Genomic DNA, 14,943 nt, shown 5'->3' with positions numbered 1-14,943 from the left:
GACCCGTCTGTATGTTACCATCGCCCGACGGCTGAGGTTGTGATCCCACTTCCATCTACGAGCTTACCTTGTCAAAAAGCAATGATATTAACAACGTCCACATACAGCGTGAACTGGCTGATCGCAGTGTAAAATACATGATGTTTTCATTATATACTTTTATGTAGAAATTTTATCGAGCGATTACGAGGATAAATATTTCGAAATTTCCCATTTGAGGCAGATCATTCTCAATCATGTTGTTTGTTCCAGCTAACAATGCATCTGGATCAACAGTGGTTCGACAAAAGCGGTTTGCGGTGGATATGGACTGGTAGGTAGACATTGTCAGCATGTACCCCTCTAGTCTGTCTCACAGTCCCTGAACCACAATATTTTCCCTTCCACCTTGCCATCCCTGCTATGCTAAATCACTAAACGAAGCAAGTCTAGATTTCCTCAGGTTCAGGTCCCAACTCACTAGGGCTCCTTTTCAATTTAAATGGATTTATTTGTTGCTATCGATATTATATATATATTCAGGGTTACTAAGCGTTAGTCCAGTAGCTCTCCTCAACACGCCTCTGACGTTATCTGGGGCACGGGTTACCAAGGCGCCGCAATTTGAGTGGATTCTAATTCCAGATTCGCTCTCATTATGGTTTTGCCGTTTGTAAGCGCCATACTCGTTCCTGGGTGTAAGAGGACATTCCTTCACAATCCAATCTATGTGCAAATAGGATATGTTTTGCGAGAAAGAGTCGCGGTGTAATTTGAACATTTTTCTCACAATCAAATCTAGGTACAAAGAAGGAAATGAATCGACTAAAGCTGGAGACGTGATTACTCCAGCTGAAAATCTTCAAACCATTATCAAGATACTTAACGCAATGGGATACCGAGAATTCTGACTCTTAAACAAACTTTAGAAAGCCAGATCATATTGCCGTGTGTTTACAAGAGGAAAACCTTTATGTCACGCTTTCATATCTCAAAGGGGGTCCAGCTAACTTAAATTCCAATTGAAAAACTGAAAACATTAAAACGTTTTTTAATATATCTAGCTTAAATCTAAGAGCGTCATTTGGTGAAGAGGGCTGAATGATTGCAATATGGTTTGCGTACTACACCACGTTCTTGTTGTAGGGACAACCATTGAGGGCGTGGTCCTGGAATGGGTGAGTATGCGTCTTCTGAGTAAAGAGGTGACGTAAATGATAATACTACTTGTAATCCACTGACAAAATGATTATTATTTCGATAATGTAGACTATTTGGTGTGACCGATCTATCTACCTTCCATCAAACTGCCTTAAAAATAAAAAAGATTTGACAAGGAAAAACCATGTTTCATGTTTGTTGTTTAACGTCCCACTGGGTTATCTTCCAGCTAATGACTGTGGTCTGTAAATAATTGAGCTTTGGTTTATCAGTCAATCAATCATTGATTGATTGATTTGATCGATCTAGTTAGCAATCAAATACGACAAGCATGCTTAAGACCACTTCCAACCGGATCTTCTCTTGGTTTTATGAATAAGGGGGGCATAGAAAGGTCACCTTGCAATTTTCTCGCACTCTCATAATGCTCTGATGGGGAACAAAAACATTTCATTTTACTCGTGTAAAGCAAACAGAGATTGATGTTTTTGAATTGTTGAAATTTCAATTTCGAAAGATTTCAAGTCTCCAGAGTGACTGAACAGCTGTTCATTCAAAATATTCAAGGAATTCGAAAACGAGGAATTATGCCGGCCTCACAAGTCAGAACACGACAGACAGCAATATGTCACAGTTACTGTTGCCAGTGTTGATACCTAGAGTGAGTGACGTTTAGTTTTACGCCGCACTCAGCAATATTCCAGCTACATGGTGGTGGTCTGTAAATAATCGAGTCTTGACCAGACAATCCAGTGATCAACAGCATGAGCATCGATCTGCGCAATTTTGGATACGATGACATCTGTCAACCAAGTCAGTGAGCCTGACATCCCGATCCCGTAAGTCGCCTCTTACGAAAAGCAACGGTTACTGAAGATCAATTCTAACCTGGATCCCCACGGGTAGTGCTGATACGGCATACAACAACAGGCCTTCATATATCGCTTTGATGTGACGTGGGTTCAGAAGTTTGAAATGTAATTAAACAATAGGCTGTGTAATAGCTTATAAACATAAGTGGCTCTATATATATTCATGGGATATGTTACATTATGACTGACTATAGGCTGTGTAATAGCCTATAAACTTGAATGGTCCTTATTTATATGCATAGAATAAGTTTTATTTGAGTGGATACTCACGAACAGGAACCAACAATATGCAATATATATTCGGCATGTTAATCATGTTCTCTAGGTTTTCCTCAAACAACAACCACTGACATATAATTCATCCATGTTTGTTTTGTTTCAGTGTTGCACGGTAAATGGACACATTATGCAAATGGATCAAACAGCTGGAGCCTGTGTATTGGTTTGTGATCTGCAAGCTCAGATATACAGCTGTGCTCAAACACTTAGTCTTTTGTGACGGATTAACGCTGGTGACAACGACATCTTCCACGTCATGGACGTGCGGGATATGTAAAATGTGCGCAACACTGCAACACAAGCTAACCCATGTGATTCTACCACGATGTAGGTGATGGAGAATGCACTATATATACAGATATCCACACACATCTTGGACCAAATAGGACTATGGTTAACATCAACTGCCAAACAGACAACGTCAAGCCAAACTGGGAAAGACCAATTAAATAGGAATGAATTTTGGCCGTTATGCATATCAGGAAGTTACTGCAAGTTGGAAAATTGGTAACGATATATAAACATAGAAACTGATGAGCGAACAATGCAGACCACATTGTTCTGATAATGATTATGATGATGATGGGCTATCAGTCGGATCGTGAATTGGGAAATGACACCACGTACCCCATATTCGTGCTACTCAATGTGCTATGTCTGACGTCACCAGTGTGTTTTTCTGAGGAGGGATGCCACCAACAGCACCCGATGAGGTAGCTGAGGTGCTTGTGTTCTGTGTGACGCCTGACGCTGTGGGATCAGTCATATTCTGACTGACCCGCTGTGGGATCAGTCATATTCTGACTGACCCGCTGTGGGATCAGTCATATTCTGCTTATATACGTTTCTGCTCACTCGTTCTATTTTTGTGCAAAATGTCGTGGCGTTTGTTTCAGTTGCCACAGTTTTGAATTGCATAATTATTTTTATATATATATCTGTTGATATCTTTTGTGGTGTTTGTATATTTTATTAATACTCATTTGTTAAACAATTCCTATCATGCCTGTTCATTTGAATTCACCCTGCTCAAATCGTGCCTATGGCTATATCAAGCTATCTTCCGTTGACGAGAGTCATTCAGCACAACATTAACCTTGAACGTCATGCTATCACAGAATATCATTGACATGAATAACCTGATCATACCTTACATGTCGTTAAGCATGACACATCCTTGATCAGGACATTCAGATGATATTATCAGAGTGAATCCTTGATTAGGACGTTGTGATGATATTATCAGAGTGAATCCTTGATTAGGACGTTGTGATGATATGATCTTGATCAGGACGTTGTGATGATATTATCAGAGTGAATCCTTGATCAGGACGTTGTGATGATATTATCAGAGTGAATCCTTGATTAGGACGTTGTGATGATATTATCAGAGTGAATCCTTGATCAGGACGTTGTGATGATATTATCAGAGTGAATCCTTGATCAGGACGTTGTGATGATATTATCAGAGTGAATCCTTGATCAGTACATTCAGATGATATTATCAGAGTGAATGTTGATTCGTTCAGAGTGATTAGGACGATTGTGATGATATTATCAGAGTGAATCCTTGATCAGGACGTTGTGATGATATTATCAGAGTGAATTACCTTGATTAGGACGTTGTGAATGATAGGAATATTATCAGAGTGAATCATTGATCAGGACATTCAGATGATATTATCAGAGTGAAGGACGTTGATATTATGATCAGGACATTGATGATATTATTATCAGAGTGAATCCTTGATCAGAGTGAATAGGACGTTGTGATGATATTATCAGAGTGATTCTTGATTAGGACGTTGTGATAATATTATCAGAGTCAATTCCTTGATCAGGACGTTGTGATGATGTTACCAGAGTGAATCCTTGACAAGGACATTTTGATGATTTTACCAGAGTGAATCCTTGATTAGGACTTTGTGATGATATTATCAGAGTGATTCCTTGATCAGGGCGTTCGGGTGATATCAGTGTGAATCCTTGATTAGGATAATGTGATGATATCAGAGTGTATCCTTGATAAAGACAACCTTATCATTTCATCAGAGCACATCCTTTATTATGACATTCTGATGAGGGAATCCATTCTGATGATGTCAGAATATGTCCTTTACTATAACATTCTGATGATATTATGAGAGTGAATCATTCATTAGGACATTCTAGTGGTATCATCAGAGTATGTCCTAGCTATAACATTCTGATAATATTATGAGAGTGAATCATTCATTAGGACATTCTGACCTGACCATCAGAGTGTATTCGTAAAAGGACATTTTCATCCTGACATCAGGGTATGTCCTTGATTATACCCTGATGATATGACCAGGGTGTATCACTGATCATATATTGTGATCATATCATCAGAACATATACATGGCTAGGTGCACATACCATAGTCGATACTTGTCGTTAAACATTATACCATATGAACATATCTGGAAGAGGGAGAGAAGGAGAAACGATGTAGAGATAATGCGGGAAAGAAAGGGGTAAACGTCGAATTGAAGGAGAGAATATGGGAACGGTCGGAGGGAGGGTTTGATTGGAAGGAAAATAGTGTGAACGAAATGGGAGACGGTGGGAAAGGAATTAGAGAGGGTTGGGACGGATGGAGTGAGGGAGTTTAGGGAAGGGGAAAAGGCGAGAATATGAGAAAGGAAAGAAGGAAAAGGAAGAGGAGGATGTGAACGGACGGGAAGAGCGATTGATGTCAAGTTGTTGGTAACCTTTACGACGTTTCCAAATATCGTTAGAAATGTTACAGATTCTTCCATTATACCGATATGCACTCCAAGAACGTATAACACGCTTGTATACACGTAGTGCTCTAAATAGGATCAGTTGATATGCTGTCTATAATGCTGAAGTTTAGTTAGAAGAATCGCTCATGGTCAGGATAGTTACGTCTTATTAACTTTGAACAATTTCATAGTATAGACTTATGATTACCGCGAACAATATTACTATTTTGTCGATATCGGTGTTATTTAGCATGCATCTAGGTACCACGCCTTATCGCCTTATTGCTACATCACACGGCTTTCTTTATGACACCTCTTGCTTCCACTGTAGTTAGCAGACATATATGTGCCAAATTCTGCAAGTGTAATTACATGTGATTGAAACTAGAAAGTATTATATTCCATGTACATAGAATACCGTCAATCTTTATTGTGCAGATAGAATGGTTATGTAGGTGTGAGATGCCAGTCACCCAGTAGAGCACGTATTACACACATGATTCTATATAGAACTGTTCAGCAGGTGTTGCCTGTTCAGCAAATTGTATTACTCATAGCTTTGCAGATGCACTGGACTGGGTCTTCCTGTGATCACCTGCCAGCACGTGATTCATTGTGTGGTACATAGTCTATGTAGAATGTTACCTTCATTGACGTCAGGCTATTGTTACATCGGCCTTGTAGCGGATTCATATCCTGTCACCTGTTCAAAGCTGATAAAAATATTAATATAATTTATTATCGTGTAACAGGCTGGAGGCTGTATTCAGTACGCTCTGCTACACATATGTTGAAATGACACATCTAAAATTAATGCCCTGAATACCAAAATAATGTGGCAATTTGTAATCTATTCTTTGATCTTGTGTTTGGTACGGATGAAATCTTTACATCTGAACCGTTCTCTGAAATCTATGAATACAGACAGAATCTTTTCAAATAATATTGTCCGGATTAGCGAGGTTCCAGACTAACAGGGGCGGTGGGGTAGCCTAGTGGTTAAAGCGTTCGCTCGTCACGCCGAAGATGCGGGTTCGATTCGTCACGTGGGTACAATGTGTGAAGCCCATTTATGGTGTCCCCCGCCATGATATTGCTGGAAAATTGCTGAAAAGGCGTAAAACCATACTCACTCCAAACTAACAAATAATAATATTTCTGTAGTGCCCTTTTGGATGTATGATGATTTAAACAGCTCGGACTTCAGGATTTGCTGTTTGTTCATGTACCCATATACAGTAGAACATCCATGTCTGTCTCAACATGTGCTAACATCCTTGGTCAACATGACCCCATGGTGTCAGACACCATGACAGCAGCCGTGGTCATATCCTGACCAGCACAGTTGGCCAACATGACCCTATGGTGTCAGACACCATCACAACAGCAGTGGTCATATCCTGACCAGGACCGTTGGTCAACATGACCCCATGGTGCCAGAAACCATGACAACAGCCGTGGCCATATCCCGACCAGTACCGTTGGTCAACATGACCCCATGGTGTCAGACACCTTCATAACAGCCGTGGTCATATACTAACCAGCACAGTTGCCCAACATGACCCTATGGTGTCAGAAACCATCACAACAGACGTGGTCATAAACTGCGTCAAAACATGGAAACATCAGACATTTGTTAATTTCTGTCTGAGAATTCGTAAACTATTTGTTTCATGGTAATAGACTCATTTGCTTTTATCTAAGTAGTCGCCATGTATGTGCTCATAGAAACATCATTTCTTTGTTAATTTTTGTCAAAAAATTTCACAAACTATGTGTTCTTTGGAACATCAGACTCGACTCATTTGTCTTTTGTCTAGGAATTCGCAAAGTATGTGTTCATGTTTGTCAAACTTTTGGTGTATTACTGGACGTCTCAACTGACGTCAATGTTTCCACGAAACTATGCCACTCATATGCATATGCCTATACAGGCGCCTCTGTATGTAACATCTTTCAGAATGGTTTGTTTTATCTGACTGTTCGTCTTATGCGATTTCGTTACAAGCAGAGTTGGCTGTATCCATATCCTCTCAACAGCTGTCAAAACTACAAGATGCATTATAACTCAGCACAAGGACGAGACAGATTACTGCTCAACGAGTAGAGGTACTAAGTGTTGGACCAAGCAACGAATGTAGACAATGTGTGCACAACGGTAGACACGTAGAATGTAAAGTATAGGTCATTTGATGTTCCCTAGTTTGTTGGGGATGTATTGGTGTTTCTGTGTATGTTTGATCCAATGTTGTATTTGTGTCATCTAGATCTCCTCACAGGGTCATCCAGAATCTACCGCTTCTCTTTTCCGAGGTGAAGGTCATTACATTGACGTTTAATTATCTTCTCATAATCACTGATCATTTTAGCGTGTTTTGTTGACTTTTGATTATCTTTGTATCTCACAAGGTATTCACTAACCCAAGCCCAAGGGAGGCTATATTTCACAAAGCGAACTTATAACAGTAATTTCACAAGGTGAAATTAATTATTGATCTCTAGAACTGGCAGGTCTGTCACTTCACGACCTCCAGCAAAACCTTCACAATGTGAACAAACTGAAGCTGCTCCATCACAAAGGGAGATGAGTATATGAAATTGTCAAGTCTTTCGCAAGGGTCACTAAATGTTGCAAGTCGTTCTCAACTTAAAGTGTGTAGAACTCGACAATGCAAACGTAGTTCACTCGAAACGTGATCTACACATGTAGTCAATCACCAACTGAAGATAATTTCGCAATCAGTTTGAAGTGAACATGTTAAATCTTTGTTGAGGCAATGGTTGCTGAGTTGTAAACTAGCAACCGCTGAACAGCACCAAGCACTTAGTGCTGTCGCTAATAATCTGAATAGCAACAGAGTGCATAACGACTCAGTGAATAAACACAGTGATTGGATTCACTATACATATGTGTAAACAGTCATGCAGTGAGCCCTGTTAAACCGGACTGTTTCAGGTGAAATTGTCGTTATACACAGGGTAGATAATGATAGCTATGGATGAAAGTTCCTTTATGTAGACACACACAAACACAGCCATACAAATAGCCTGTCTATATAGGCACATAGGTGTGTGTGTCTGTATGTGAAGGGACTTTAATACATAACCATCTGTATATATATATATATATGGTATGTATATATCGTCTAACAGTTACCATCCTAAGGTTACCGGATTAACGGGGTTTAATTCACTTCTCCAGTTACCATGGTGATCTCAAAACCGGGAACTGTTCGTTAGATAAGATTAGTCATCACAAGACCTATGTCTTGGCCAGACAGAGTTAACCACTACCTGCCTGCGAAGTGCGTTGCCTGTATGTTAAGTTTCTGTTTGTGGCTAGGAACTGATGTCATTTCTACTCATGATTGTTGCTGTTTCCAGCTGTTGATGTTAACGCTGACATTTCCACTGTTACCTTTGCCGCTGTTACATGACCCATGTTGTGACTCCCGTGATCACTGTTTCCTCGGTCGGCTTCATATATGCAGCATATATCTTTGTAATTTTTGTATATTTTATACACACTATTATGAATAAATTATCCTTTATTTATTATTTGTAAATATGTGTCTGTCGTTAATTTATTTTACGAAAATTTAGTTTGAGAAATGGGGTTAAAGATGAAAAAGACGGTAAAGTTGTTAATCTAAAGGTGAAATACGTGTTTCAGGGAACTGAGTGAATGCTGTTTTACGCCATTGCCAGGAGCATACCAGCTCTATCTTTGTGGTCTGATGTAGCTGAGTGTGGACTATTCAAACCAGTAACGAGGTACTTCCGAGTTAAGATTGGTCTCCAGAAACCCATGCTTGTAAGAGGCCAATTACGGGATCGGGTGGTCAGGCTAGCTGACTTGGTTGACACATGTGTCCGAATTGCGTAGATCGATGCTCATGCTGTTGATCACTGGATTGCCTGATTCAGACTCTATTATTTACAGACCGTAATATTGTAATATTGCGGAGTGCGGCGTTAAACAACATACAATCCAAGTAACGAGGTGCAAAGACAATGTCAACCGGGTCACAGAACCCAATCACCCGATGGACAATCGTCGTCGACTTTCATGAGAAATATTTGATGCCAAACCCATGCCGTAAAACCGTATAGGTATCGCTATCAAACGATATACCACTCCCCGTAACCTATATACTCCAATATTACGTTTGCCTTGCGCTTGAATGCTATATACACGTCTTGTCCAGCCAAATGCTTCCGTTAACACACCATCCCAAAAAGAAGCCATGAATTATATACTTGTATGATCCAATCTAGCAAGTCCGGGATCAAATTTGGCCTGTGAAACTGGCGTGGTGCATGCGATGATGCCGTCTCAAATATTCTGTATTGAATAAGTTATGGAGTGCAACTCGATAATGTTATTGTCCAAGGGTCTATAGCTTGTGTGTAGCTATACAATATTTGTTTGTCACAAAGCTAAATAGTTCCGGTAATGTTCTCCAATATCCGAGTTAGATGACCTTTAATATTGTTTAATGTGTATTCCGTGATGCAGTGTAAATGCTAGATGTATATAACGGCACTATGGTAAGTAGGTCAGGTCAGTCGCCCCCTCGCCTGTGAACAGATCAGTAGCCTTTGTGCAGCTGGTCACGCTTCTGGTTAGAAGATCGGACAAATGTATAACTCTTGGTTACTTATTTAAATAATGGTCAACCCCTTTTTCTATTCCCCAGTTGTTTAACTAGCCTGTGATCCTGTAATACCTCAGAGGTTATCCATTCTCGAAGTCCTTCAGAACGTCAATGACATTACACTGTGATCACGTTTATGATATGAGGTCAGCCCTTTTATTTTGTCCTTAGTTCATGTGTGTAAATCTATGGTTAGGAGGTCAGCCGACCTTTCTACCGTGAAGACTGAGCTAATTAGTCCGTCATCTGAACTAAAGTCAGAAACACAACCTGTCCTGTGCCTCGTAGTTTAGTTATTTAGCCTGTGATCTTTACTACAGTTAGGATGCCCATATATTCCTGTAGCTCTTTGGTAGTTAGTCTGTGGGTGGTCACTTAGCTGTGATCTCGTTTGATATATGATCAACCCATTCGCATATCCTACAGTTCAATATTGTTTATTAACCTCGGAGGTCAAATGGAACTACCGAAGTTCATCTCTGATCTCTTGTTAGATCGTTGTCACAGTTGCCATGGTTACACTTTCCAGCGTAAAGTAGGTATGTACGAAATCACGAGTCAGTGGTCGTCTGTCCCACGAGTTCAACAGATACAACATGAAGGCAATATTTTCACAACGTCTGCTAGACACTCGGCCTAAAGTGTATCCATGGTGGATCAGCAAAAAGTCCTTTTTCATTACAGGGTCTGTCAGTAGACGTCCTGTCGTGACGAGATAAGACTGGACTAGGCAGTCTCGTATATTCTCTTTATTTTGTTAGGGCTTTACACCACCAAAGGGGCTTTCCCATTTCCCTCGTCGCCAATAAACTCCTCTGATCGCAGACAATATTGATTCATCTGATTAGTGTGGTGAGAAAATTCGATTTTCTTTGAAAGTAACTGTAATTGTTTCCTCAAACGCGCAAGATTACTGGAAAGCCACCGGAACTATTTTGCTATAGCAATTTTGTATTGAAGGATCTGTTGATAATACTTAGTCTCTGACGCCGAACCCTTGGAATTGTGCGTCGCGTAACCCTAAGAAGAGACAGGACCTTCAGAACTATGCATTGCGTAACTTTTACCCAAGACCGTCGTTTGTGTATGTTGGAAGCCTTGCCCACAAGATAGCAGAATGCGGTGTTGAAAAGCCCAGACACAGCAAGTTCTTGAAATTGTTACGTGGGTAAAATCAAGAGCCGTCAGCCATCGTGTATATTTCACACCCAGGAGTGATCCATAGGACTGACTGAGTTTGGTTTTACGCCGCTCTTAGCAATATTCCAGCAACATCACGGCGGGGGACACCAGAAATGGGCTTCACACAGTGTACCCATGTGGGGATTCGAACCCGGGTCTTCGGCGTGACGAGCGAACGCTGTAACCACTAGGCTACCCCACCGTCCTGATCCATAGGAGTGGGAGTCAGCCTGTCAATACCAACTTAATGAAGGAGGTAAAACAGACTTAATGCAGTGTTAGACGTTACCTCTGTGGTGTACTCGAGGGTATTTTACTGACAAATCAAGAACCACAATTATAGCCATTTTGGTAATCGAACCCACGACCATAGGGTTAATGCGTGCCAAAGGGAGATAATCCGCTCCCGTCACCCCAAGAACCATAACATGGGGATTACACGGAGTTCTTGAATCAACACACAGCTGACACTTGCCTCCAAATAAGAAATTCAAATTCAGGTGTTGCAGTTATAAATATACCAAATGATACAATGTACATATTCAGCTTTCGCTCTTTGTACAGCGACAAAACATGTATGCGGGTCATAGTGGTTAAATCGTTCGCTCGTCACGCCGAAGACCCGGGTTCGATTCCCCACATGGGTGCACTGTGTGAAGCTCATTTCCGGTGTCTCCCGTCGTGATATTGCTGGGATATTGCTAAAAGCGGCGTAAAACTAAATTCAATCACTCATCCATGTAATTAATTATGCACACATTTCTCTACTCTCATCATTATGAAAGTGTAACGCGTCTAACCTGATAACGTACAATGTTATGATTGTCCCCTCGAGACTTTGAAAATGACAAGTATATACCAAACATGAAAAATAAGCATTAACACTTCCATTAACACTGCGACAGTACGATGTACTGGAGACTTGTCGTGAGCACCCATGGGGTTTATATGAGATGAAGATGGTTTTCGATCGTGTCTGAAGGATCTATATCTTGAGTATCACAGCATTGACGGGACAGATGGGGAGCTCGTAACACGACCACGTGGTAGAGAAACACTAACATTAACTCAAACTAAAACAGCAGATCGATACAGGGTCTCCTGGATCTGCTGACAGCGCCAGAAAACGTCGGACCAGATACGTGGTGACGAGGATGTCGGAGACAGTTCCATGTATCCCACAGAGTCAATTAAACAGAAATACAAAACTAATAACACATATATAACACCTTCAATGTTATGCGGTAACTATATCGTGACAGTACGCCACAGGTTTGACATATGCGACTTGAACATCTTAAGACGACTTGGATCCGTCTATGTGTTGAGTGTATGCTTTGACAGATCGAAAAAATAAAATCCCGGAAGGCTCTGAGATGGATGACATCAGGGCACGTATGCTGTCAGGAGGATTCATCCTTCTTCCTCCTGCTAGACATCAACTGCCGGAACGTCTGACAGCCTCGTGTACGACAGCGTGGAGGGAGCTTGACCCGCGGGGATTCACTTGACAGGGGTGAGAACAGAACGTGATGGGCAAGTGGCAGACGACAGCCCTTCCATTAGTTCGTGTGGAACCTCTGCAAACAAGGACCTTACACAAATATCGCTGAATGATTCCTATAATATATTCATATGAAGATATTATGAAGGACACGTGGAGTGTTATTTTGGGGTTTCCAATGTCTTCATGAGTTTCTTCAATTGTATTATGGTGTCTGTTTCATTCATCGCAATCTCGAGAGATTTTGCGACATCTCGCGACATACACACGGCGCTAGTATTGAATGACTGTTTCTTGCAGCTGATAGGGTCGTCTTGGATGGAGATGAAAGCAAACAAAACACATACGAAAATAGACGCATAACTCGATAGTGAAGCTCTCTCGGCCTGTTATATCTCGTCATAGGGCCTTGTATCTAACGGCAATTTACTGTGCTAAGCTCGCTTAGAGAAGTGGGAATCTTGCTAGTGTTAACATACCGAGGCACGGTGTGGTCGATGTCGAGGTAGTCTTTAGCCTGGTCGTGGAACTAGGCCGATCTTTCGTCGTCCTGTTGCACCTGCCCATTCAGTCGATAATACAGAGATTAATAGGACAATGAAGGTCAGTAGGTCTATATAGGCAACAGATTATACAGCTCCGCCGTACAATGGAGCTTTGTTATTCTCTACAGGTAATAGATTATACAGGCACACGGTGCACTGGGGTTCAGTCGGTCTAAATAGATACCTGACTGAACAGGTACATGGTGCAGCTGGGTTTAGTCGGTCTCAATAAATAAAAGACTGAACAGGTATATGGTAAACGGGGACCAGCCGGTCTAAATAGATACCAGACTGAACAGGTACATGGTGCAGCTGGGTTTAGTCGGTGTAAATATATATCAGACTGAACAGGTATATGGTAAACGGGGACCAGCCGGTCTAAATAGATACCAGACTGAACAGGTACATGGTGCAGCTGGGTTCAGTCGGTGTAAATATATATCAGACTGAACAGGTATATGGCAAACGGGGGGTCAGCCGGTCTAAATAGATATCGGACTGAACAGGTACATGGTACAGCTGAGTTCTGTCGGTCTCAATAAGTAAAAGACTGAACAGGTACTTGGTAATCGGGGCATCAGTGGCCTAAATAGATACCTGACTGAACAGGTACACGGTAGAACTGGGTTCAGTCGGTGTAAATAACTATCAGACTGAGCAGGTGCACTGTACAAAACGAGTCAGTTGGTCAATGCAGCTGAAAGACGGATACATGTTACAATATATAGGGATCAGTCGGTCTATATAGCTAATTGGCTCAACAAGTACACGGTGCAGCGCATGTCATGAGAGCGTCATTACGCTTCTGTGTACAAGCTTCATTGTGCTCAACAAGTGTGATTCTACCCCAACATAATAAATTTATATACCAACAATCCTACAGAATGTTATGCAAGTTTCTTTCCTTCGATAGGGTATGTTGTGTTTGGCGTGAAAGAGACTCTTATCTATACACAGCACTAGCAGAAACATCATTAATAATCTAAAACACAAAATCTAAATATTACAAAGCACATCTCCAATATGAGTACCATGTCTGAAAGTCTTCAGTTTCAGGGTCCGTTCATCGCCTGCTGATGTTACCAGCAAGATTATAGCTTGTGGTAATCAGTTGATCTCCAGCTTTCAAACATGGATGAAGAAGAGATTCTCTTTCTTTTTATTATCATCACTTTATTCACTCATTCTATCATACACTTCAGAAACTGATATTGATTCTTTTCACCTCCCCAAAAGCGATGCCAGAGTGTTAAGAGGTACAGTTATTGGAAACTATAAAAGTGCATAGGTTCTGCAAACATCAACGGAGAAGTATTTGCGTGTGCCAGTTACATCACCGTCACGACCAAAGTATTTGTAAAACTTTTTTACCGCGTGTCCACAATTATCCTAAAATGACTGCACGAACCTCCCTTTGGAACCAAAACATACTGATGACACATTAAGGAATGGTTGCCCATTCTCACAGAGGAGGTTGGCCTGTTGCTGCAGATCGTGTAGCTCTGGTTAATGTTTGCCTTGACGTTTGCGGTGTCCATAACCTACAGAAATCCAGACTGACTGACTGAGTTTGGTTTTACGCCGCTTTTAGCAATATTCCAGCAACATCACGGCGGGGAACACCAGAAATGGGCTTCACACATTGTACCCATGTGGGGATTCGAACCCGGGTCTTCGGCGTGACGAGCCAACGCTTTAACCATTAGGCTACCCCACCGCCCCCCAGAAATCCAGAAAGGTCCCTGGCAGGGACAACAGCGTCTCGTTATCATCAACGATATTTCGAGTTAAATGAATTCGAATAAGCGAGGTTCCACTCTACCTCGACACTGACAACCTCATCTCTCACGTCTCATTACACGATAGTAAATCGGCTTCTTTCCTCTTAAACGTCCATTCGTCTTGTTTGTGTAAGTTGAATGACTTGATCGAAGCCCTGCAGTTGCCATTATGTACAGAATAAAGCAATGTTCGCGTCTGCTTCCCTCTGTATGGAAACTGTCTTCCGTGCAC

At 41.3% G+C, this 14,943-nt stretch overlaps 1 protein-coding gene and 1 long non-coding RNA gene across 2 annotated transcripts in view; both read left to right on the top strand.

Annotated features, from left to right (window-relative positions):
* LOC124257351 overlaps positions 1 to 3,242 on the top strand; it is a 40,222-nt gene extending 36,980 nt beyond the window's left edge. The window contains exons 3-5 of the mRNA XM_046691389.1: positions 253 to 313; positions 1,126 to 1,157; positions 2,395 to 3,242. Of these exons, the coding sequence (XP_046547345.1) occupies positions 253 to 313; positions 1,126 to 1,138 (74 nt within the window). The 3' untranslated portion in view covers positions 1,139 to 1,157; positions 2,395 to 3,242. The remainder of the gene's footprint in view (positions 1 to 252; positions 314 to 1,125; positions 1,158 to 2,394) is intronic.
* A 701-nt stretch (positions 3,243 to 3,943) lies between these two features.
* Positions 3,944 to 8,607, top strand: LOC124257352. Its single transcript, XR_006893253.1, has 2 exons — positions 3,944 to 3,988; positions 4,048 to 8,607. It is a non-coding gene; the product is annotated as an uncharacterized LOC124257352 (long non-coding RNA).
* Positions 8,608 to 14,943: the final 6,336 nt, after the last annotated feature.

Source organism: Haliotis rubra, unplaced genomic scaffold, assembly GCF_003918875.1.
Source record: "Haliotis rubra isolate DU_JTF1 unplaced genomic scaffold, ASM391887v1 Scf66, whole genome shotgun sequence".
Classification (NCBI taxonomy): domain Eukaryota; kingdom Metazoa; phylum Mollusca; class Gastropoda; order Lepetellida; family Haliotidae; genus Haliotis; species Haliotis rubra.
The sequence above is the reverse complement of the archived record's forward strand: the minus strand, read 5'-3'. Positions and strand labels throughout refer to the sequence as shown.